This window comes from Chaetodon trifascialis, chromosome 19 (assembly GCF_039877785.1).
Source record: "Chaetodon trifascialis isolate fChaTrf1 chromosome 19, fChaTrf1.hap1, whole genome shotgun sequence".
Lineage (NCBI taxonomy): Eukaryota > Metazoa > Chordata > Actinopteri > Chaetodontiformes > Chaetodontidae > Chaetodon > Chaetodon trifascialis.
Genome location: NC_092074.1, coordinates 12024044 through 12048986, shown reverse-complemented (window position 1 = coordinate 12048986; position 24943 = coordinate 12024044). Strand labels below are relative to the sequence as shown.

Here is a 24943-nt window from a genome sequence, read left to right as displayed (position 1 = left end):
TCAGGTGTGCATATCAGCCTTTTCTGCACATCTGTGTGTCACACAAACAGACACAAATCGAGGTGGTTTAATAAATGAGGAATAACTCAGCGTGGCAAAAGAGCATGCACGGAGAGAACTGGGAAAGACCCTCTGTTGAAGCTCTCCAGCACCTGCTTGCTCTCCAGACAAGCGCCATTGAGGGAATTTGGCTGGCGCACTGTAAAAAGTACCGATCTGAGGTAATGATTTGATCACAAATCACTCTAGAAATCTTTGTAAATTCTAAAACAAGCTGTAGAACATGCTAATGGCATCTTTCAGGGTCATTTCAAGAGTTTTCATTTTAAATTATTACACAACTTCCCTCAATCCGCTGGTATTTTTAGTAATTGTGGAACTCATATCCTACAGTTGTTACTTGTCGATCCCCTTATGAGACGGTGTTTGAAACCCATAACTTCACGCCACCCGTCAGAAAAAAAGGCTTTTCTGTTTTTTAAGGGACACATATGTTAATTTGAACATGAGACAAGAGCCTAGGATGCTCATTTCTTACAGCGCACGCTCCGCCTCCTCGGCTGTCTCCGGCGCTGCGCTTTAAATAGCAGCTGTTTAAAAGCTCTTCATCAGCCTCCTGTCTGCTGTGCAGCACCCAGTCCCTCTCAGCACCGCAGCCCCCGCTCATTCACACATTTCTTCAGTAAGAAGCCCTTCACATCCCGCAATGTCGGCCGCCAGCACCGAAACTAGTGCCCCGCTGCCCACCGCCGGCAGCCGCGTCTTCTTCCAAGCGGCGACCGGCGTGGGTTGCGTGGGGTCCGGCCCCATCACCGCCGGGGACGACCCGGTCCAGAAGAAGCAGGGCAAAGTGACGGTCAAGTACGACAGGAAAGAGCTGCGGAAAAGACTCGTCCTGGAGGAGTGGATCATCGAGCAGCTCAGCGAGTTGTACGACTGCGAGGTGAGTGCGCGCCGTGCTCACCGACACCTTGGCTTCCAGACCATATGCACGTCCAGAGACAGGTGGACAATGACAAGGGTAGCTTCCAGAATGACACACAGGGAACCTAATCCTGAATCCCTGCTTTATCGATTTCACGGGCTTAAATTCAACCTTACATCAAATTCAGACTCACTTAATGTCATTCATTGGTGGATTTCTGGCTCTATTTGGCCGAGTTTATGCTTGCTGTATGCCTTGAGTTGCATCATCTGGATCAGCTAACTGCAGCTCGTCTCATCTGTATTGTCGATGCTCAAATTCCCGATCTCTGCAAAGGCGTCAGGACTATGGACCCGTATTTACAGCGAACCCTAACATCCTCCACTAAACAGTCATTAGCTTTATTGATGTCTCTTTGTCCTCTGCAACGCTGGTACCTGCTGGTTTATGACTGAGGCCGGAATGGCAGGGGTGTCGAAGCGACACAAAAGCTGTCTGGTGTAATGAACGTGGCTCTCTGCTGGACACCCTGACTTTGACACAATATATGGTCACCTCTCTCGCGTGCCGGGGGGGGGGGGGGGGGGGGGGGGGGGTGACAAGGTTCAAGGAAGTCGAGGATGTAGAGGGGAGTGAGAGAAACCGCACGGTTGCGCCTTTTACGCACCGTGCGCGTCGATCTTTTTGGATTGTGCAGCTTTGCCGATTACAGTTAAGTGTAGATTGAGAAACTGCATTTTGCAATGGGCTCATTATTTAATATCCTTTAGTCTACCTGTATTCATGCCTAAATCATGTAGTCCTCGACAGAAAAAGGCATGTTAAACCATGTTTCAGCTTCTCTGGTTGTCTGACGCCACTCTGTGTGTTGGAATTCATCTGGCGTGCCTGAGCCAAATTTCTGACCTTTTAAACATTTTTCACCTTGGGGGGGGGGGGGGGGATCTGTCGCCAGACGTTATTGACAACCCCATTATTCTGCGCTCTCACGTTCACAAGTCGCATTCTTTAACATTCAAAGAGGAGGGGGATGTCGTGGGGGTTTGTGTGCGTTCAGGTCTTTGAGAGAGATTCTATGGGGGGGGGGGGGGGGGTGCGCGCGCGCGCGCCCGGTGCCACACACAGTATGCTGCCAGAGCCAAGTGGGGGGATGGGATGGACTGGAGGAAAGGAAAGAAGGGCAGTGGGTTAGGGATGTGCTGATGCTGTGACTCTCCTCTCCAGCCAATCACCTCCCCCCTGGCTCTGACCCCCTTCCTTGCAACAGAGGGTCTGCACAAACACACACATATGCACACGGCAGGCAAGCAGTGTGTCTGTCACCAGACTCAGCCAATCAGAGAGGAAACAGGCGATGTGAACGTGCATCCACACGTGCGTGCACACATGAACCTGTCAGACTCCACTGTGGGGGGTGGGGGGTGGGGGGTGGCATTTTATTTAAATTAAAGACAAGGTGCGTTTGTGTGAGAATGTTGGCATGTGTTTATTCATTTGTGATATGCTGCATTACTAAAACTGACAACGGTGCATGTGCATGTGCAGAAGGGAACCACCTGCACAGTCACAGCAGGATCTTGAATGTCAACATCAAAGCATTATTGTCTGTCTCAGGTTGTCCCTATGCTGACAGAGCATTGCATACTTTACATTACCATACTGAAAGCAAATAGACTGTCCCTATGTGTGCAAAGCCATTAGGATTTCCTGCGGTGCCAAAATGGTTTCTGTCAACTAAAACATTACCAAAAGTGGATCTTTCTACAGCCATCTAACCCTAAGCTGCTGTTTTCTGTCATCTTATTTGTCGTCTTCGTCCTCTCTTTACTGTCCTGCTGTGGTTCTTGCTCAAGCTGAAAAGAGCTGCATAGCCTGTCTGAGCATGGGCTGGTTTACATTTCAAAGCCGGCTGAGCTCTTGGCTGTGTGTCAGTCTGCCGTCAGCAGGTGCACTTGATCTACAAGTCGCATGCTGCTCTCCCGCATGGATCGACTGATCTATTTGATGTTTCGATGAGGGCTCTAGTGCACCAGCCCTCTGTCCATCTCAGAGAGTCACATCTCGGTCAGGCAGCATTTTCCTCTCTCTGCCGATGGATGTGATTTGTTTAATGTAAATGCATAGTTGAATAGTCAAAAACACCCAGCTGCAGGATGCAGTCAGTCTGTTCTGATTTCTGGATGGACACAAATCAGTCTTTTAATTCACTATTGTTGCATTACCCTTTTCTGCAGATATCCCTTTTTCCTTGACTTCAGTCTCATGTCGGCAGTTCTGCAGTGTGGATTTCAGGGCAGATATCCCCAGCAGCATGATACCTCCTCATATTATGTCTTTCACACAGCAAATGGGATAACATCACATGATAATCCCCTGGCTCGCTGGCGTTGTTGCCAGTCTGCTATCACGCTGGCTGCTGGAATAAGCGCGGTGTTGACTGGCACTCGAAAGACATGAAAGCTGGCAGGATTTCAGAGGACAGAAGGTAATGAAAGCAGTACATCATTATTTTGACACATTGTCACTTTGGTGCATTGTTAGGACTTACTTTCATCTGTGCAACTGTCCATGAATAGATAGATGATGGCAGTGTTTGAGCAGGTGGGCTTAACTGCTTTACTGATGATGTTTGGTCACCTGACTGTAAACAGGAAGTTACACTCCCTTCATGCCTGTTCACACCTCCATGTTCAGACCTAAGATAGACACAGGTGTGTGTATTTCGCATTGACTGTGTGTGTGTTTAAGAGAGGGAGAGACTGCTGATTTGGATGCACTGGTCTGGCTTAAAGGTCAGCCTGTGTATCAGTATCATAAGAAAACCCGATACTACGGAACATCAGAGTGTGTGTGTGTGTGTGTGTGTGTGTGTGTGTGTGTGTGTGTGTGTGTGTGTGTGTGTGTGTGTGTGTGTGTGTGTGTGTGAGTGAGTAATGGAGTGCAGGGATGTTTAACTCAGGCAAAATTGGATTTTGTTTCCAATAACAGGTAGGTGAAAATTTCTGTTTCCAGTTCCTCCTGTCTCAGGTCATATGGTTGAAAAACTTTGAAAAGCAAAGACCTCAAGTATTTGCCCATAAGATTACAAGTAACTCAAAATCACAAGTCATCGTAAAAGGGAACTATTTTGAGATTTTGTGCAATACAGTTAAAGACTGGAAACAGGGGGAAACGGCTAGCCTGGTTCTGTCCAGAGTTAATAAAACCCACCTGCCAGCACCTCCATAGCTCACCAATTAAAACATTACATCGTGTTTGTTTCAAAATTCGAAGCATAAAAGGGACAATTTGTGGTTTTAGGGAAAATGACGTGTTGAGCCAGTCGGTTTTCCTTCTCCTTTTCGTTTTGTCATCTTTCATTACAATGTTTGTGTCCGACATTGGTTTTAATTCGCCTTGAGCCTCTCCTTGTCTCTCATTCAGGGTGATAACAGAAGGTGAGTTCTGTCAGGGATGGATTCCCCTCTGCTTCCCTGGGATATTTCGCCTCTGTTCATTTTGCCGTTCAAAGGAGAGAGAGAAGCCAAGGGCCCAAATGCTCCCAGTACAGCTCTTAATACAGCGTATTCCTCAACTATATTCTCTTATTCCCGCATTTTCTCTGCTATATTCGTGTGACAAAACCATCGCTCACAATTACATCACACTTTAAAAAAACGATGTCAGCGTTTTCTCCCTCTGACTCAAGATATTTGTTTCAGCTCTGATCTTGGTTGCACCTTGATGTTAAAAATTGACTCAATCCTCAGTCCTCGTTCTTTAAAGGATGTGTTAACAAAGAGCGAGTAAATATGGAACTTCTTTGTATTTCTGTGGGTTAGAAACTGCATTTTTCCATCCTTTGTGCAGACTGAACCTGGAGTGCGTAGTCCTGCTGAGGTCAAGTCTAGGTGATTAAAAGGCCGAATGTGTCAGCACAGTGACGAGTCTGTCTGCCTGAGAGCACCTCAACGCAGTCAATGATGGCTGTTCAGAAAAAGGCCTTTCCATGGTGTGAGAGAGAGTAACAGAGCGACAGAGATTGACAGAGTGGTTAATCTGTCGCAGCCTCGCAGACTCTGCATTTTTATGCGTGTTGTCGGGGTGCATGCAGCAGAATGAGGGGAGAGACACTGTAATGGCCTACTTTTTCATGGCTCAGCGTCAATAGAGCCCCACTCAATGAGGCTTATTCATGTGTACAAGCACAGACACTGCCGACACACAGCGCTCTGCCCTTGGGCCTTGTGTGTGTGTGTGTGTGTCTATGGGGTTCTGTGAATGTGTGTAATAGGTCCTACATGCTTTTTTCGGTTTGATGATAGTCTGCTGCTCTTTGGCAGATTTGGGGTGGCGAGTGGTCATGGGTACTCTTCCATGAATGGACGAGCATGAGCCCTGTAGTCAACTGTAAGATGCATGCACACACACAGGTCAGTGTATATATTCGTACCAAATGGAGCAAGGGAAACTAGGAGATGGAGCATATTCTCCACATGGTTTTGTGTAGGAGGGCTGTCTCAAGGCGGCGTTTGTGTGTGTGGACAAAGGAGGCTGAGTTTTGTTGCTGACCTCTCGTTCCCCTGGCATCACCGCTGACTTCTAGGTGAAGCAGAATGTCATCTCCTTCTGTCTGTATCATTTTTCTCTCCTCCCCCCTTGCTTTTTTCCTGTGACCTTGTCAATAACGTTCCCCTTTGTGCGCCTTTCCCATTTTCTTGCTGGGAAGGAGACCCACCTCATATCATGTGAACCTCATAGGGTAGCAGAGGAGTAAACAGTGCAATTCAAGCCAAGTCATTAGTGACGCTCGATAGGTTTAGGAATAGCATGCCAGGGATAAACACACACATATTGACACACAAAGACAGATGCATTGTGTTACCATTAAGGTGACTGGATATACTGTATGCACACATACCGAAGACATACAGGTGTAAGCAGATGATGTTTCAGGGAGCTGTTAGGTGTTTCTTCATTATTTTCCTCCTTATTGGCCCGTTCAGATGCACATCCATCACCTCTGACAGTTGATGGATGTGATTCAGTTCAGTGATCAATTGAACACATCTCACTCTGACTGATGACAGGAAGTGAGCCAAGCTTGATTACCTCATTATTTTGCTCTCGGTTACTGCTCCAGGTCCATGTTACACCGATCCAATGTGCTTTACACTCCTCTGAAGGTCAAAATTGTACAAAAGGAGGAGGGGATGATAAACTTGGATCCAGAATGGCAACCATTAATGTAATTATTACATGCACGCTGACAGATTGGGAGGTTTAGCCAGTCAATAGGATGGTTTGTTTTAGCATGTGACCCTGATTTGTTTATGGATCTGGCGGGAAGGTCATTGTTATCTGTATTTGGGGAGCCAGACATGTATCTCTGCCCCATTTAAATTGCGCCGCCAAAAATAGACACATGCTTCGCATCCACGTCCGAGCCCGTGTTGACACATTTCATCTAGCACCTGCGGATACATGCGTCTGCTGCTAAACAAATCAGAGGTGTTGACAAGAAGGCCTTTTAGCAGGCAGATAGCCACCAGCTGTCGAAACAGCTATAAACACACATGCGGCGGAAAGGTGTCAAATATCTGCCTGAAAGCAAAACTTAGTGCAAAGGTTACAATGTGTACAATTTCCCTCTCTGTTTTCTCTCTTGATGCTTCATCTGGCTGTCGTCCTCCACGCTTCTCCTCCTTTTCTCTCATCTCAACTTCTGACCCTCTGGGACACCCACCTACCTCTTTTTATCCTCCTCCGCCTCCTCCTCTCTGTGACTTGAGCATTTTGTTCCGCTGTCATCCCTGTGGCTTTCACATACATGCAGATGAGCCATTTTATGTCTGTAGTTGACACCGTAAATCACACATGCAAAAAAGGTTTATTTGCTGCATCGGTAATGTGATAACCTCGCCAAGAATGATGCAGGCCACTGCAGAACACAGTGCTGAAATATGTCAATATTATGCAAAAATGGAATAACATCCAATTAACATGTGACAAGTGATCACTCTGGAAAAATAGCAAAGACAGTAATCATCAGAAAACAAAAGCAAGGCTGACAAAATGAAATGATCTAAGCAAGTTTTCATCTTGTCTTCTAGTTCTTGCTTCTTTCCTGGTTCCCTCCACCCCCCTTGTCCTTGATGGTTTCCCACTCTATTAACCCTCTATGCTGTGTTTTCAGGCTTAGCTGTGATACTATAATGCTGTCATGGGGTGTTTAGATGTTCCTATCTACCCTGGGGTGGCAGATCAGTCTGCCTGCTGCATAGAAGGGGAAATAAAGTTGGAAAGGCTGAAAATTGAGAAGATCTGGGAAGAAGAAAATGTCTGCAGGTTATTAACTTGGATTATAGGTCTTGTAAATATAGCCCTCAAGTCCCAAGATATAGTGGTACAAGAAAAAGAAGTCTTAAAATGGCAAGGGCAATTGGCAATCCACAGTTGAATTTGCTTTTCATTTTAATCATTTAAATTTGTTTCAACCTAGACTAGCAGTTTGAAACTATGGGAATTAGTCTTCAGACTTGTTTCAAACAGCACGGCATCTGCAACGTGATTAAAGACTGATAGAATAAGGGAGAACCAGATGCAAATTGTGCAACCAGAATTGCACAAAAATGGAAAGCCGCTGAGACCGTGAAAGGAAGAGATGTTGACTTTTCATGCTCACACACTGACTTTCTTGTCTCCCTATGACATCTCCTCCCATCCCAAGATGATCCAGTTAATCACTGGTTTCATTGTCAGCAGGCCGACGCGATTTATAAACTGGCTGTGTACGAACACTGACTCACTCTCTATGGTTGGCAGTGTGAGAGGATGCAAAACACTGCCGTCGTTCACACGTGTCTGTGAGAGGGAGACTGAGAGAGAGAGAGGAGATCAGAGAGAAGGAAGATTATTGTTTTGACTTTCAAAGTCAGAGGGGTGTGTTCACATGGGTGTGTGGTTTACTTGTACGTCTACCCTGTGCTGAATGACTCTGCGTGTTTGACAAAGATCCAATCAGTAAGCAAGCACTCTTCTGTATGAAATGTGTGAAAAAGCTGAGTTTAAGTAAGTTTATCACTGACACATAACTGCTTTTACTATATACTATTATACTATACTATATAGGTTTTTCTTGTCGCTTCTGAATTTGAATAAATCCATTAATTTGACTGGCTGACTGCTTGTGACCCCGGTGGTATTGACATTTTAAGTCTAGTTTGGCTGGAGGCTTTGCTTTGCATTGAGAGCAAAGGTCCAAATGGGCCCCAGTTGTCGATACGTTAGCCTCAGGGAGGATCTGTATGCTTAGTAAATACAGTGAAATGAATCATGCGCCCCCGAATCGCAAAACTGTGAAATAGAGTCACAAGACAGATGCTTGCATTTTCGTGGTTGAATCCACAGCAATACTTAGGCTGAGCTTTAAATCAGGATTTTAACCGATAGAGGAGATGATTTCATAGCGTGTGTACGCAGCAGCTGCTGTAGGATGGTGTTGTTGGGGGCTTCCAGTTTGTACTGCACAAAAAGCTTTAACAAACAGTTTTCAAGGTGCCACAAAGAAAGCCTCTTGTCAAATCTATTGTTCATGTATATCAAGCTGCTTCTTGCAAGTCCTCACTTCAATGATAGTGATCTTAGGATCTGGTGCAGGTTGAGGATGGTGTTGTCTTTCATGTGTAATGTGATCAGTAGGAGGATCAACATCTTTCGTAGCCTATGCATTTAGCTGCCGATGCTACGCTGTAGGCTAGCTACAGTGAACTTGCACCTCCTCAGAATGTGACAACGTGTCAGGGTTATGGAGACACCACATGGAGACTGCAAGAACTCAGTCAGGTTCTTCTCAAAGTTGCAATTCTACTGGAGATTAATCTGAAGTCAGTTACCAAAGCCCCTTTGTGCAGAAGCAGCTACCACACTAATGGCCGTATGTATGATTAATACATTTACATCACAATTAGCAGCAGAAAATTCAGCATGCAGAATCGTTGTTATTTTCGACTGCAGTTCTCCTTTGTGGATGAATTCCTCCTCCCAACCCTCTTTTTCGAGCAGTCCCCCCCCCTCTGATATACAGTGTCCTCTGGAGTACAGCTGAATCAGCGTGGGAAAGAGGTTTTGCTGCAGCAGCTAACTTTATCCAGTGAAGTCACTTCATCCGTGCTGTATGCTTTCAGCAAACTGCATCGCTAGAGGGCGAAGAGGGAGGCGCTCGAAGGCGAGGAGGGAGGAAAGGAGGGGAAAAGAGCTGTAGAAACACTTCTCTTGACCATTGCACCTTTTCCTTCACTTTGTGAGAAATGGATGCCTTTATGGGAAGTCTGGCAAGCCTCTATTTTATCATTTCACTTAATTTTCTCTTTGTCCTCTTGTTCACCTTGATCCTCCAGGCCTCTCAGCTATTTTACTCATCCTGTCATCGCCCTCCGTTCTTCTCTGTGCAGCAGCGTCTCTCCTTGCCTCATCTCACACTCTCTCATGAGATGAATCCATCCCACCTTGAGCTCCTCCTTGCTTTGATGTGACACAGCATGGCAGTGCGGAGAGAGGAAGAAAGCTGAGCTGTGAGGTTTTACTGTGTTGCGCAATCCTCCTCTTCTTTCCCCTCTGCCTCATCGTCTCCCTGTATCTCATTTTCTCCTCTTATGTATTCGAGTTATTGCTCTCATACATCCCTCTCTTCATTTCTTTTAACTTCTTTTTTCACCTCCATTGCTCTCATCTCCACACGGCCCTTAATTGAACAAACCGCTTGCTCTCATTAAACCTTTTCTTCTTTGGCTTTTCCTTGTCTATATTATCATCTGAACATTTTAGCGTGTCCTTACTATTAAAACTCATCTTCTTTCATATCTGTCCTACCTTTCTCTGCCAACTCTCTGTTCTTTTTTCTCTATAATCTTTATCATTTGCAAACAGAGCTGTGATTAAAGAAGCATGGGCGTTATTATCTTATTTACTGGATACAGTAGCTTGGAAACCAGATCAGATGTGTGTGTGTGTGTGTGTGTGTGTGTGTGTGTGTGTGTGTGTGTGTGTGTGTGTGTGTGTGTGTGTGTGTGTGTGTGTTAATATCATCTAAGTTATGTGGGAGATCTGTCAGTGTCAGCCACATTCTGTGTGTATTACTGAGGCACTTCATTTCAATATACCATTACAGGCACAGACTGAATGTTCCTGCACACTTTGCATCACTGGAACATAACCACACTGTCTCTGTCTGTCTGTCTCTCTCTAATACACACACACACACACACACACACACACACACACACACACACACACACACACACTGAAAATGACAGAAAATGACATCTGATAGACAGCAGTGTCAACTGCTAAGCCTCCATTTTCAGCATCTGTACCTGACAGCTGCCATGATTGTCCACACAAAATCTTTAAGCGACAGTGCAGGCACCACACTCGGCAGCTGCCAGGGCTGCAGTGGCACTACGATTCTAAAATAATAAATGGTGAAGTGATTTATCACTTCATAGTACAGCTTTCAAACATCACACTTTCAACACCGCTAAAATGGTCGAGTAAAAACTCAAGAGTCCTTCAATGCAAGGTTTCATGGCATATGACCAAAGTGCTTAGCTGACTTAGCCCTACCGCTAACGAGCTAATCTGATAGCATGTTTACTGCTAGCTGAGCAAGCTATTATTACAATACCTTAGACTATACTGGCTGTGGGTTTGACTGTTTTGTTACAATACATTTCATTAGAAATACTTGAAAATGTTGTCTTTCTACAATAGTGACATTGAGTTTATTATCATTTTTTAAGGAACACTTGTTTTATGCTATGTGCTAACTAGCTTCCTGATGCCTTTGGCTGCATCCATTGGAAATGTTGCCTTAGCTTGCTGTTCATAATGGTCTCTTGACAGTCTCTCCTCAAACAGATTATTATTATTTCTGAGGTGAAACAGAACTCTACCGCTGTATTTGAAGTTAGCAAGTTAGCAGCTAGCCACCCAGCCATTATCCAATCATTAACTGTAGATTGTGCACAGCACAGTCAATACGAAACCTTTTAAAAAATATTGACCCTACCTAACATAATTATCTGTCTATACAACTTATCTCCTCGGGAAGTTAAGTAGCTAAGTAGTCTTAGCCACCATTCAATACCACAACTGGTAGTTCGAGTTCATATAAGTAGGCTATGAATAGGAATAATCATGAATCACTTGGCCAAGTGAAGTGATTCCCTGTCACAAGGAGTTTGACTCTTTGTTCGTGGAGAGTGTTTGAATAGAGTCTGAATAGAGTTTGCTGTGAGTCACAGGGTCAGGCCGCTTACATTAGCTTTGATTCACCTCATCACAGACGAACCAGACCGAAAACGCTGCCGGCTGCTTCGCTGTCGTGAAAACAAGTCTGACACACATGCACGCGCTTTCGCTGCACAACAACAAACACACTGGCTGGCCTATCTCGCGCTCTGCCTCTCTCTCGAGCTCCCTTTTGCTTGCTGGCGCTCATACATAGTCATCTCATTACAACAAACACTTGGCTCCCTGTTACCTCTCCTGCACACACCATCCTCACAATACACATCAGATACACACTGACCCTCTTTTCCTGTTTTCACCACTCTGTCTTTCTTCTGCATAACAAACACACTGATTTGCCTTCATCTGCAACAAATGCTGCTTCTGTTCTTCTGTAATACTTCCAGACAAACAAGTTCTTATTCCTGCCCAAGTTCACACTATGTACACATTGTAAATTATATGCTAATGCTACCAGTGCACTGCCTATTTGTTTTTGCAATCATAATGCAAATAACAAGTTCTGCACAGATAGATGACAGTCTCCATCAGGTGTTCCATTCTGGGCCATTAGTGCCCCACAAGTAATTGTTCATTCAATTGTTCATTCAATTGCTCATCTGCATGCTGGCATTTTAAGTATATTTAATTTGTTGTGTTTGCCATGTGAATGTCCTACATAGTCAAATCATGGAAAGCATTTGTATGTAGTGTGCAAATGACTGCCCCTGTCTCTCCTTTGCTCCCTTGTATGCTGCAGGCATATCAAGGCTGCGTCTTTACTTCTGTCTAGTTTATGTTTGTATTCTTTCTTCCGCTTGGGATCTTATTAAAGAAACAGCAAAAAACCTCTCCTCTTCTTACACACAGTCAAGGAATATCTAGCTATACTAGATCTTATTTTGGCATTATGTTGAATGTGTTCCTGTGAGTGTGTGTATGTGTGTCATGCCTGTCCCTTTCTGTCTCCTCTGCTGTACGCGCTGTCATTTTGTCACCCCTCCACTGCTGGCATGATGGAAAATTATTTTCCCCAGAGGTAGTGGGTGTGACCTCAACAGTTTTAGACTCTCAGCAGCACAACAAGGAGTTCCGTGTTTATCTGCATGTTAAGTGTGTGAGTGTTTCCATTCTTGGCTTTGCATGCAGTATATTTAACACAATTAGGTGCTTTTTCATAAGCTCCACCGACAGACAAGAGACAAAGCCCTGCGGTGAGTGCAGAAGATTGATGCTGGCAAAAATTGTGTGCGTGTGTGTGTGAAGATTTGCACGTCGTTGGTGATTGCCTGCAGCCCTGCTTCACACACAGGCCATGCTTGCCCTAGTCATCACCAATCACACTGACAGAGGGAGACGGACTGCCTGCTGACAAGTGGAATAGTCAAAAACGTGCACACACATGCACGCACACACACACACACACACACACACACACACACACAAACACACACAGATCAGATAGATAGATAGATAGATAGATAGATAGATAGATAGATAGATAGATAGATAGATAGATAGATAGATAGATAGATAGTGTTGCCGTTTCCCCTCAACCCCCATAGGTCCTTGTGTTACATTCACTTTTCTGACAGGCTTTTACTTCTCTGTTGCTCATTCTAATTCACTTACTCATCTCTATTATTAGGTTGAAGCTTCTGTCTTCAGCCTATAGAAACAAACAGATCGCAGTATGCAAGTAAGACACCACTCCCTTTTTCTTTTTTCAGCCATCTCATCTTTTGTTTTTGGCATTTACCGCATGACCGAGGCCACGATCTCTGCGCTGTGCTCACATTTCAGAGCTCAGAGGTAACTGCTGTCAGGTGTAAACAAGTTGACCTTTCGACATACCTGCTAAACTCCATTTTTTGCCAGATTTCTTCTGTATTTAAAAGGCCATCTCTCAGTGCCCGTCAGTTTTGTTGCTTCTCCTGGCAGACTCTTGTAATATTGCATGTTTTTTTTCTTCCAAAATTGCACATTTCCATGTCATATCCATTTTATACGTGAGAACAAATATCGTAAAGTCAAAGATTCTGGCACCAATTCAGTTTTGGCAAATTAACTTTGTAGGACAGCATAGAGGACGACATTGACGTGAAAAAAAATACCTAATGATGAGAATTTTAAATGGCAGCAGCATTAGGTTTCCATTTCTTCCTGTCCCTTTAATATAACTGTCTCTCTTTCTCTCTCCATCTCTAGTTATCTCTCTTCTCCTCAATTGGAAATAACTCATCTCTCCTCAAGACATTTTGCATTTGCATATAACCTCTCTCCTCCGATTCCACAGCGCACACACTTCTATGCTAACAGATGACAGGCTTTGATATGTGTTGCCTCATCCCCTCGTTTCTCCTCCCTCTTTCCTGTTTCCTCAACGACGGGGGATTTCAGAGCGAGACCCTCTCACTAAGACGAGGAGAGAGATTTGAGAGAGAGCGGTCGAAGGGGACGCTCGCCTGTAGAGAGACTGAGATGCTTAAAATGCTGGTTGTGTAAATGCCTCTTAACAGCTCAGGAATAAGGATGAAGGTGGGGTAGCCTTGTGTGCAAAAGTGTGTGTACAAATGCAAATTAGGTGTTTGCAAGCCAGGTCTGATTGTCACTAATGTCAAGTGGGATTTTTCACCGCGTAAACCACAGCTATGAGGTTAGGTAAAACATGCACCGACGCTGCTGCTGTCTTACATTCATCCTCGCAGTTAGTATGAAAAACTTCATTTGCACTAGGTGAGGTAACTCATCTGCGCTATACTGTAAACTGCATATGATGTACCGCACTTGCTGCTTGTCTTATATGCAGTATTGTAATTTCAAAGGTATAATTGTGAGCTAATTCTATTCTATGCACATCAACCCACCCACGCAAAAATGAAATCACAGTGGCTGAGTTTTAATGCTGAGAGCTAATCGTCCTTCCATCCTCCATGTTCCTGCGTCTGAATACCAGTCCATGCTGCAGGCAATAGCATACAGGAGTCCTGCGAGAGGCATAAACACACACACCGACACACACACACACCCACGAGCATGGCATGATTTAAAACCGGAAACGGTATTATTATTGAAGCGTCCTTGGTAAAGGAAAGCAGGGATCATCCTCATATGTTATTGTCATGTTATTGGTAGTTATTGTGATGTGTGAAAGTTAGTCCAACAAGGGTGGTCAAGCTAAAATAACACCGCTTTATTTTGGTGTTATGGCTAACAAGAAGTCGTGTGTTGTTCAGAGTACATACATTTGTGAGACACTACAGTTTTTGTGTTTTGCTGAAGCCTTTTTTTAAAGAAGCATTGAACCGGTCAACTGCTTTGGTTCTGCGGGCTTGGCCATTAGCGTACAGTCATCGGTGTGAATTTATTTACTCTAAACAGCTGGTCATGGTTTTATATGGGGTCAACGGTTGGTGAACCATTATGATTCAACCAAATGATCAACATGATCAGGATTATTAAAACGATAAAAGCTTGGACAGGGCTCCTTATTGGAACCTGACTGCACTGATGGAAGATGATATCAGAAGGTCAGTATTGGACAATTCTGCACATCCCCCGAATACATTCAACATGTTTTTCTCAATGTTTTTTTAATGTATCATCAATGTCTTTAAATTCTTGCTTGCTCATGCTCTTCAAAGATATTGGCTACAATAAATGAAATATGGTTTAAGTTTAAGCACTGTTAAGTTTAGAGGAAGATCGTGGTTAAAGTTAATAAAACGGAAAACATAACAGCAGGTCTGCAACAAGATGCAAACTGCTGTCATCTGCATGTAAAGACTTGACCTCCACGCCCTCACTTTTCACATAAAGGGAATGCTACTTCCTGCAGTGACAATGAATGTTGACATTGGACATAAGTCATGAGGTGTAAACACCTAATGTGATGGTACTGTTGTTTAGTGATGGCAGCGGAGTTCGTTGTGCTGCAATCATGCAGCATGTTGTTGCAGTTCAGCCATTGGTAAAGGACCAAGAAGCTGCACTTGCACATAGTTTCTACGGCTTTAATTCCCAGAAGGGAGAGTTTAGGAGACACATCATGTGGTGACTGGGAGGGAAAAGTTGATCCTCCCTGCATGCCTCTTTTGCACAAGCCTTGTGGTGAAAAATAAAATGAACCAGAGGAACACAGGACCTTTGAAGTGGCGCCGAGAAGAATACAGCCTCTAACCACAGAGCCACTAAACGGCCCAGCCCCGGCAGCGCGGCATGATGGCAATGACATTTCCATATGATGTGTGCTCCTAATAGGCAAATATATGTTTGGGCTGTTCGGAGCAGAGATGTGATTTGGATGAGGTGGATTTGAGCTGAGAAGTGAAATAAAGGAAGTGAAGTGAGAGAACGTGTATAATCGAGATCTAAAAACATAATTTGTCAGCATCATTCCAACACAAAGATTCTCTCCTTTCCTTGCTGGTTTGCATTCCATCGCTTCTCTTTCGGTAGCTCCATAACTGAGAGTGTTTCTGTGTTTCAGGAGGAAGAGATGCCAGAGGTAGAGATAGACATAGACGACCTGCTGGAGGTCACCAGCGATGACGAGAGAGCCAGCAAACTGCAGGTATACCCCTGTGACTGTGTGTGTCTGTGTTTGTAGCTACACATCTATTTTTAACAAATCCCGCTGTGTTCAGACAGAATGCAAAGTGAGTTATCATGTCGGGTTTTTCACTCTGACTGCTGGACTGTTTGTGCAGTTAGTTAATATCCCAACTGTACAGATATTAGCAAGCAACATACGCACTGACCGCATGAGTGTTTGTGTGACAGCTCAGCCTCTGAATGATCTAAATTTTGCTTCCTGGACACACCTCAAGAGCCCGACAGCATGCTTTCTAATAAAATCCTCACTCTGTAGTCAAATTTGTCACGTGACTGCTTTGCATGCTGGTCTACTGAGTCTTCTGTGAGCGAATAAAATGGCATTGCTAACTTTTGTACCCTAACCCTAACCCCATATGTTGGATTTTTCCATTGACATTTTCTAACTCTCAGTTTAACCGTAGCTGCACTTAAAGTATCATGAAATGACACCGTGTTGTCTACAATCGCCCAGTTATTAACACATTCATTTTGCATTTTATTTTTAACGTCCTAGAGCTGTAGTGATTCAAGGGTGATGCCTGAAAGCATCTGATCCTCCGACAGCTCACTCTGTTTGCCCTGTTTTTGCTTCTTTCGCAGGAATCATTAACAGACTGCTACAAACCAACAGAGGTGAGTATGTTCAGTGTGTGTGTCATCTACACTACAACATGCTCAATATCAATGACCTAGCAGCTTGTGTGTAGACAGACATTATTGATGCTCACATGGACGATTCGATTTGCAGTGTATAGAGCGCTGTATGTTGACCGTCCCAGATGTGCATGTGTGTGGTTAATGTCTGCTGACACACACACACTCGGTCATCCTGACCTAAATACGACAAAGGGTTAAAAACAGACAGACGCTACACACACAGGCTGTTTGACAGCGTTCGCAGTGTGTAGGCATTAGCTAAGTTTACTAGTTCAGAAGTGGATTATGGTTAATTTGTGTTTGTAAGCGTGTGAGGGTGTGTGTTTGTGTGCAGAGGTGTTTGTGTGTAGAGGTGTTAAGTGTTTGGGTTCGGGTGAGGTAGGGTTAAGCTATTTTGGTGATTAAAGGTAGTACAGACCAATCACATTACCTCTACATACGGTGAGCTTGTCCAGCCTGGACTCCCCATCTGTCAACTGTGTGTGTGTGTGTGTGTGTGTGTGTGTGTGTGTGTGTGTGTGTGTGTGTGTGTGTGTGTGTGTGTGTGTGTGTGTGTGTGTGTGTGTGTGTGTGTGTGTGTGTGTGTGTACAAGGTCAGCGATATCCAAAGCTACAGAAGTGTCCAGCCAGGTTGACAGCCGCTGACGCGCACACACACACACACACACACACACACACACACACACACACACACACACACACACACACACACACACACACACACACACACACACACACACACACACACACACATTGTAATCCCTTGACAGTGAAGTAGCACAGATGCCATTTTGAACACAATCCCACAAAGTGGCATCAGCTGGGGATAAACAGTGAGAGACAGAAGGAATGGAGAGAAAAGGTGAATGTGACAAAGGTAGAGAGTGATGGAGGGAGGGTGGGAAAAAAAGGAGAGCACTGTTAGAAAAAAGTTACAGTGGGAATATAACAGGAGACAAAGGGAAGGGAGCCATTACAAAGAGATGAAAAGACAGCTAGAGGGAGAAAGATGGGGAGAGGAGGAGGAGGAGGAGGAGGACGAGGAGAGGTACAGAGGGAGATAGAGCAGGGGGAGGCATCAGTAATCAGGTCATAAGCAGTGTCACCCTGGGTATAATGAGGGGGATTATATTCCAGCATATTCTTCACTGCAGCCACACTATCATGGACCCCTATACAGCCTCTTGCTTAAATTGGAGATGTGGGTTCTTTTTGTCCTCCTTCCTTACATAATCTGCTATTTCATCATTGCCATGTCAGCATTTGTTTCTCAGTGATTGTTTTCAGTCCCTGATCCTGTTTTTTTTCTATATTTCTACATAAGATTTTTTATGTTTTTTTGGAGGGTGATGCATTTTTTGCTTTATTGGACAGTTTGACAGTTAAGAGAAAGGTGAAGAGAGAGATGGTGTGCAACAAAGGTCCCCTGCTGGAATTGAACCAGCGATATCCTGAGCTCCGTCTCTCCTGTACAGTTACCTATAGCCTAAAAAACAAATTTAATTCATTTGGTGATTCATCGCCATGAACAGCTGACAGCAGCATTTTGTAATGTTGCATTAAATGCTAATATTAGACCATAAAGCAAACTGCTGCTGCTTTTACAGTATTTTGGTAAATATACTGGCTGCTAGCTGTCGCTTCATATTTAGTGCAGAGACATGAGGGTGGAATCAGTCCTCGTAGTCTGACTCTATTGCCAAAATGTTGAACTCCTCTTTAAAAATTCATCTTTTGCCAATCACTCATGTTCTTTGACATTAATACCTGCAATAGATTGCAAAAACGATCAGAAACTGTCATTGTTACTGCAGATCTCTGAAGATTCTGGGATCATGGGATTATATAATAATCTCATTTGATAAATTGCGTGTCAAAGTGTGTGAATGTGTGTGTGCAGCCGTGTCTCTAACTCTTTTTTTGTCTCCTCCTTGCAGGACTTTGTCCGTGAGTTGCTGGGCAGGATAAGGGGAATGAGAAAACTCAGTGCGCCAAATAAGAAGGGCCTATAATGGCTGTAATGTCAACCATCAATCAACCATAAACTACGTCATCTCAGCTCCACCTACTGAACCCACTCAACATGGACTGTCATCACAAAGATTAACTTATCTAAACATAACAGCATTAGTAACTATTCTGCAACCTGCACCATGAACTCCATGCATATAGCACTAGTCATTCATTTCACAATCACACAGAATAACAAGGTGTATTATAATATTTGACTGTTGAAAGGTACTCAAGCAAAACAGAGCCGACATGGTTCAATAGCATACAGCCACAATAAAATGTCAAACCCTGGAACATGCCAGAACTGCAACTGTGCTTTAACACCAACGCCACCGAATTCCACATTTCAGAGCCATGTTACAAGCCGACGCTGTAATCCCAACAGCCATACAGACTAAAACACCAACAAATCTCAAAAAAGGGAGATGGTAAAAAAAAAATATTTGTACTGCAGTAGGTGTGCAATTAGCTGTAGCACTATGTAAACACAGTGCTTCATGATTTTGTTATTTTTTACTGAGGTGTTTTGCTGTTACTTCTTTTAAAAAAATGTACTGTAAGTTGCCATTTATTGTTCATGTGATTGAAATGTGGTCTTCAACAGTTTTGTTTTTTTTTGTCCAATACTTCAAAGTTGACCTCCTTATCCTTACTCCATCAGTGCTTGTAAGGGAGCTCTGTAGTTTTGTTTCAAGCACAAGGCGTTAATACATCAATTCTGTCCTTTTGTGATACGTAAATTCGGGGAAGAGTGGGGACATTTTAGCCAACAAGGCTAAAATAGCATGAAGATTTTTGTTTTTTAACCAATGTTCTATTCCACCTTTCACCACAGTGAGGCATGATGGGTGTTGCAGCTCTCCGTATGAGACGACAGCACCTGTATGATTGGCAGCCTTTCACTCACCATGTTCAGCGGTGTTGTTCATTGCTCTCCCTCATCAGAATACATATCAGTTGTCCGTTTAGGTTTAAGCACAAAGCCCAAACGTTATAGTTGTTTCTCACGCTCTGGTTCACTTAACTCTGCTAACTAATAGTGGTTGATGTTGCCTTCAAGGATATTCAGGATCAGTTCACCCTTCTCTCAGCACTGAACCTTAACTACTGACAACCTAAAGGCAAATTGAGTCAGAACCTTTGGACAACTTGAAAGACTTAAACCTGTCAGGTCCTGCAAGGGAAGGTGTGCCAAAACTGGGAGTATTACATCCGAAATGTCATACATCACTAGTGTGACACAGCATTTCCATAGAAATTGTTTAAGAATTTTAAGCTTTTCAGAACGTTTCCAGGTTGCAGAAAATATGTTGTAATTGCATAACCCCAGGATTAAGAGGTGGATTCAGCTATTTATTGTTGTTAATGACCTTCTGTGCACCAACACACTCAAAAACCTCTGGTACAATCATGACTCGTGTTATGGGGTTGGGCCCAGGTTCAATTCCGAGCAGTCAATCGTGAACCAACCAGAATGGAGCAGACCTAAACCTGCCGTGTGATATCTACCCTCAGCTGCCAAAGACAAAAGCAGGGCAATGTTTGATTTTAACATAACACTTGCAAAGCACCCGTCTTGCATGCTAATGACAGAGAAAAACACTGATAAAGAGTATAGATATTATGAACTTATAATCAAGCAAAAAATACTTTTTTGACTTAGCTGCCATGTTTGACTTTGTAGAACTTTTTTGTGTTGAAACAACGTGACTGTCACGTTGGAGAGAATCCAGGAAAATTTTAAAAATGGTGCTGTTTTTGATGTTCTTCCCAGGTTTTGGTCGTATAAGACGCATCTACACTGTCGATTGATGCCAGAGAATTGTGTCTGCAAGAGATGTGTTTGTCTTTATTGACGGGGTGCATACGGCGTGAAGTGGCATCCTCTTTGCATTTCCTTTCCTCAGTCTGAACCGGACTGGCTAGCAATGGTCGATTTGTTTGAAAAAGATCACGTGATTTCTGGATCAGTGAATTGGAAGGAAAAATGAAAGAGGAAGCCATTGTAGGCACTGAGATGCATTCAGGACTCGAGGTACTCCATAGGATTTTCTCTGTCAAGAAACAGTTCAGGGGCAATAGGTTGATATTTTATAATTTATGGGATTTCATGTGGAGAGTATTTTGAAAGTGTCGATTCTAGAGAGCTTTACGTTTGCATGTATTTTTAAAGTCGCATGTTGAGGGGAACATTTTGTTGGCCCAAAGGTTTTTATTTCACAAAATGAAACACTTTCCTTTTTATACCTTTATTATTATTATTAAGACAAAAATATTCAGTTTTTCAGCTGCAGTTTTGTTTTTCTGTACATCCACAATAAGCGTTCTTGTTTTTAAAATGTAATGTGGTGTGTGGTTTGTTTTTGCTGATAATAAAAATTCAGAATGACTCTGTACTGTTTAAACAAATATCTCTGGTGGGTTTTTTGGATTATTTTATTCTTTCCACTTTATTTTAAGCAATAATTCCATATTGTTCTTAGTATGCTCATTTGCTCTCTCACTGAGATTAAATAAGAAGAGCGACACCACTCTCTTGTCTGGTAATGGTCAAGTTACAACCTGCAACTGGTTAGCTTAGCCTAGCATAAAGACTGGAAGCAGGGGGAACAACCAGCATGACTCTGTCTGAAGGCAACAAAATCCACATACTAGCAATTCTAAAGCTCAGAAACGAACATTTTATGTATTGTGTGTTGAATTAAATGTAAAGATAACAAGTTTCTCCTGTTTCCAGTCTTTATGCTAAGCTACGCTACCTAGCTGCTGGCTGTAACTGTATAAACAAGACAGATATGAGAGTCCCAAAAGTGTTTGACTCTTATACAGTGGGTGCATTTGTATACGTGTGTGTGTGTGTGTGTGTGTGTGTGTGTGTGTGTGTGTGTGTGTGTGTGTGTGTGTGTGTGTGTGTGTGTGTGTGTTTTTGCATGGTTCCTTGGTATGTGTGATATTCTAGTTTCTGCATAAGGAGCATTAGAGCATCATGGTCGCCAATGTGTTCCTTCCGGTGCGACACAATGTGGTGGTAGTTTAGTAGATAGTCCTGTGCGCTGTCTGATTCTGCAAACAGCTCATCAGAGTATGACATTATTGCTCAATGTACGCATGAGTAGCCTTTCTCTGCAGCACGTCTAGCCCCATATGGACTGGCCTACTGTCCTACTGTACATTGTTGCTAGGTAGAAAGTGTTCACTGAACTCAGATTCTTGTGAGGGCGCTGTGAAAGACTTATTACAATGATACTTAAAGTTGCATGTTCGTTAGTCTGTGAGGGAACAAGTCAACGTCACTGCGAATCAAAGCTCATATATATTTATTCCTAAAGGGAAGTCATGTGGAAGAATATAGGCCAGTTTACGGAGGAGAGAGACAGAGTGGGAGACATGCACTCATCATAATGACTGTCTTCTAATGCACTGACATACATTCTCAAACAGCCTTGTGGATTTCACTGCAGGAAACAGAATTGCACACACACACACACACACACACACACACACACACACACACACTGCTGCTGCTGCGTGTTGGAAGGAACATAAAGCCAAAGCGCTGCCAGCGCGACTGTGCAGAGCAACAAGGCTTCGTGTGCCTTTAAATTCCATGACCCACTTTTCACAGCTGGGGCTGGCTGGCTGGCAGGGAGCGCTCGCGCACGCTGCCTTGAATAATTGGGACTGCAAGGTGAATGTGAGGAGAATAGTTAAAGGCTGGAGCTTCCCCCCGCCAGCCAGCGTGCCCTGTTCAGTCAGCTGGCTGCACACCAGCAAATCTCACACCAGCACTGTCCTCGAGTGGCTGTCATGGTGTTTTCGGAATATTAAAAGAGATGTGAGTGGAGGCAGTTGTTTGACAGAAGAAAGGGAATTGCATGGATGGATGGGTGACATCAAATGAGACTGAGTGCCATTTTCATGAGCTGTTCATCCTGTTGAAGCCACAGTAGATTTTCAAGGAACACAATACGCAATACATCATACTGTATCTCCTAATGTTAAGTAGCCCAGCAGACCCCACTGTAAATTTAATGTCTTCCCATCCCCCTCCTCATTTTTCCATTCTCTCTCTTGATCCTACATGTTCCTCTCCTTCTCTCCGCCCTGACGCTCTTCTTCTACTTCACTATGTTTTTCCCCCCGATCTCCCTTGTGGATGCAGCGATGCATCATGCCAATACTTCAGGGAGACAGAAAGAAAGGAGGGAGCAGATTGAGAATAGCAAAAGACAGACAGATACTGTATATGACCAGGGTGGTAAAGAGAGTGATGAGAGACAGGGTGACACCAGCAGCATCTCCCTTCATCTGGAAGATAGATCCCATCTCGTCTCCACTGCTGTGGAACCCAACCGCAGCATCAGACGAATGCTGGGGCGATGTGTCACACTGTTGTAGCCTGCTCATTCATTCACATGACAGGCAATTCAGCCAGACAGAGGGAAGGAGGAGGGGGGTGATGTTTTCTTCTGTCATCTCCATGAGACATATTTACCCTGCATTGTGGGTAAGGAGGACATGGCGGGTTGGAGTCTGTCCCTACTATCACCTTTTTAACCTGCAGGTGATGTAGTAGTACAAACAAAGAGCAGAGAAAGAACTGACAACTGAGTAAATTCCAGCAGGATAATGTGTTTTCAACACTTACTGAATATTTTATTCTGCTCCAACTAAGTACAACCAAATCCCTGGAAACAGCCTCCTTTCACGACTCTATAAATACTATATAACAAACATGCACACGTGCATATCTGTGTGTGTGTGTGTGTGTGTGTGTGTGTGTGTGTGTGTGTGTGTGTGTGTGTGTGTGTGTGTGTGTGTGTGTGTGTGTGTGTGTGTGTGTTCGTGCACGTGTGTGTGGAAAAACCTGCCGTGCATCTCGTGGGAAATCTGTTTAATTTCACTACACTGAGTCCATTCAATTTTCTAGCACTCCTGACATAAATGTTACAACTCTTGCTCCTCAAGCATAAAAAGATGTAGGCGTGTACAACACCACACAGACTTTGTCGCCACTATTACTACTACCAATACAACTGGAAGTGAACACAGAGAGCAGACTTGGCTAAAAATGCTGGAATTGCTTTAGTGCAGCAGTTTGAGTGAGATCAAGTTCAAAGCTTTTATACTAACATTTACCTCAGAGACTAATGTCAGTAGTAGTACGTGATGGGGATATTAAGAGGATTTTAACTGTGTACTTTGCAATGACAGAAGAAATATTTAGATCCCTTTCTTAAGTATAAATACCAGTATGAGAAAATGTGAAAATTTGATTATGAGTAAAAGTCCTTAATTTAAAATATTCATTAAAACATACTGCTAGTATGAAAGCACTAGGATGAATGTACAAGCATGAAAGTATGTAAGAAAAATGGCCGCTCTGACTGATATACGATGATATTAGATTTCTAATACTGATGCATCAAAGTATATGTAGCATGTAACTACTGTAGCTGGTCAAACTGTTGCTGGATTTAAGTATTTTATATACAATTACCAGAATTTTATTCCAGTATTTCTCAATATAGGGCTAAAAAGTACAATATCAAGTATAAAGTAGTGTAACTGAACCTCAAAGCTGTTCTAAAGTAGAGAAAGTGAGTAAATATACGTAATTACATTCTGCTACTTGTGCAGTGGTGTATTAATTAATTCTGAATAATTAATGAAACATTATGATCAAGTATGCCTTTTCAGGAAAGAACAGCCCACACTCTTTTGTGAGGTTATTATACATGACAGCTGTACATTATTAATGACATCGCTACCAGATGAATTTTTAAGAAGTCGAACATTATTACGGATGCCATTAATGCTCATTGGTGATTATTCTGTCAAACCTTAAGAACAGACAGGTAGTACACAATATTTATCAGGGGTGCATACAGAGCATCAGTGTTGTGTATCTGATGCTGTAACGCCTGAGGCCTGGATGTCAGACAGTAAACTCGGCTGTTGTAAACACTGTGTAGACATTACAACTGCGAATACTGGAGGGATTAATTGCAGGGATTTAGAATTAATAGTACTATTTACTTGGCTCACATGCCCATATGTCTGCTGGCCTGTTTGTCTATGAACTACTTGTTTTTCAGGTTTGTTTTCTCCGTTGCGATTGGCCCTTCCTGTGCATACCCAGGGGGGTGAGACTGGTCAGCTGTAAAGGATCTCATAGCTAGATAAAGCTTGCAGTGTACAGCTGAGTGTGTGTGTGTGTGTGTGTGTGTGTGTGTGTGTGTGTGTGTGTGTGTGTGTGTGTGTGTGTGTGTGTGTGTGTGCTCAAGGCAGGGCAAGTCTATTTAGGCAACATGGGGGGAGTCCTGGTGGGGGATCTGTCTATCTGCAGGGGGCGAGATCAGATCATTCTCCATTATGCCATCTGTTTCTAGTGAATTATGTAGAGACAGAGATAATTAAAGAGGCTATTATCATGATGCTACCAAAACAACACGGACATGCTTAGCATCCTCGTAAGTGTAC

General features: G+C 43.5%; 1 protein-coding gene across 1 annotated transcript; it reads left to right on the top strand.

Annotated features, from left to right (window-relative positions):
* The first annotated feature begins 598 nt into the window (after positions 1-598).
* On the top strand, positions 599-20866 carry ppp1r14c (protein phosphatase 1, regulatory (inhibitor) subunit 14C). Its single transcript, XM_070987979.1, has 4 exons — positions 599-943; positions 15684-15767; positions 16391-16423; positions 18385-20866. The coding sequence occupies exons 1-4, from the start codon at positions 707-709 to the stop codon at positions 18457-18459; spliced, it is 429 nt and encodes a 142-aa protein (XP_070844080.1). The 5' UTR covers positions 599-706; the 3' UTR covers positions 18460-20866.
* The last annotated feature ends 4077 nt before the right edge of the window (positions 20867-24943 follow it).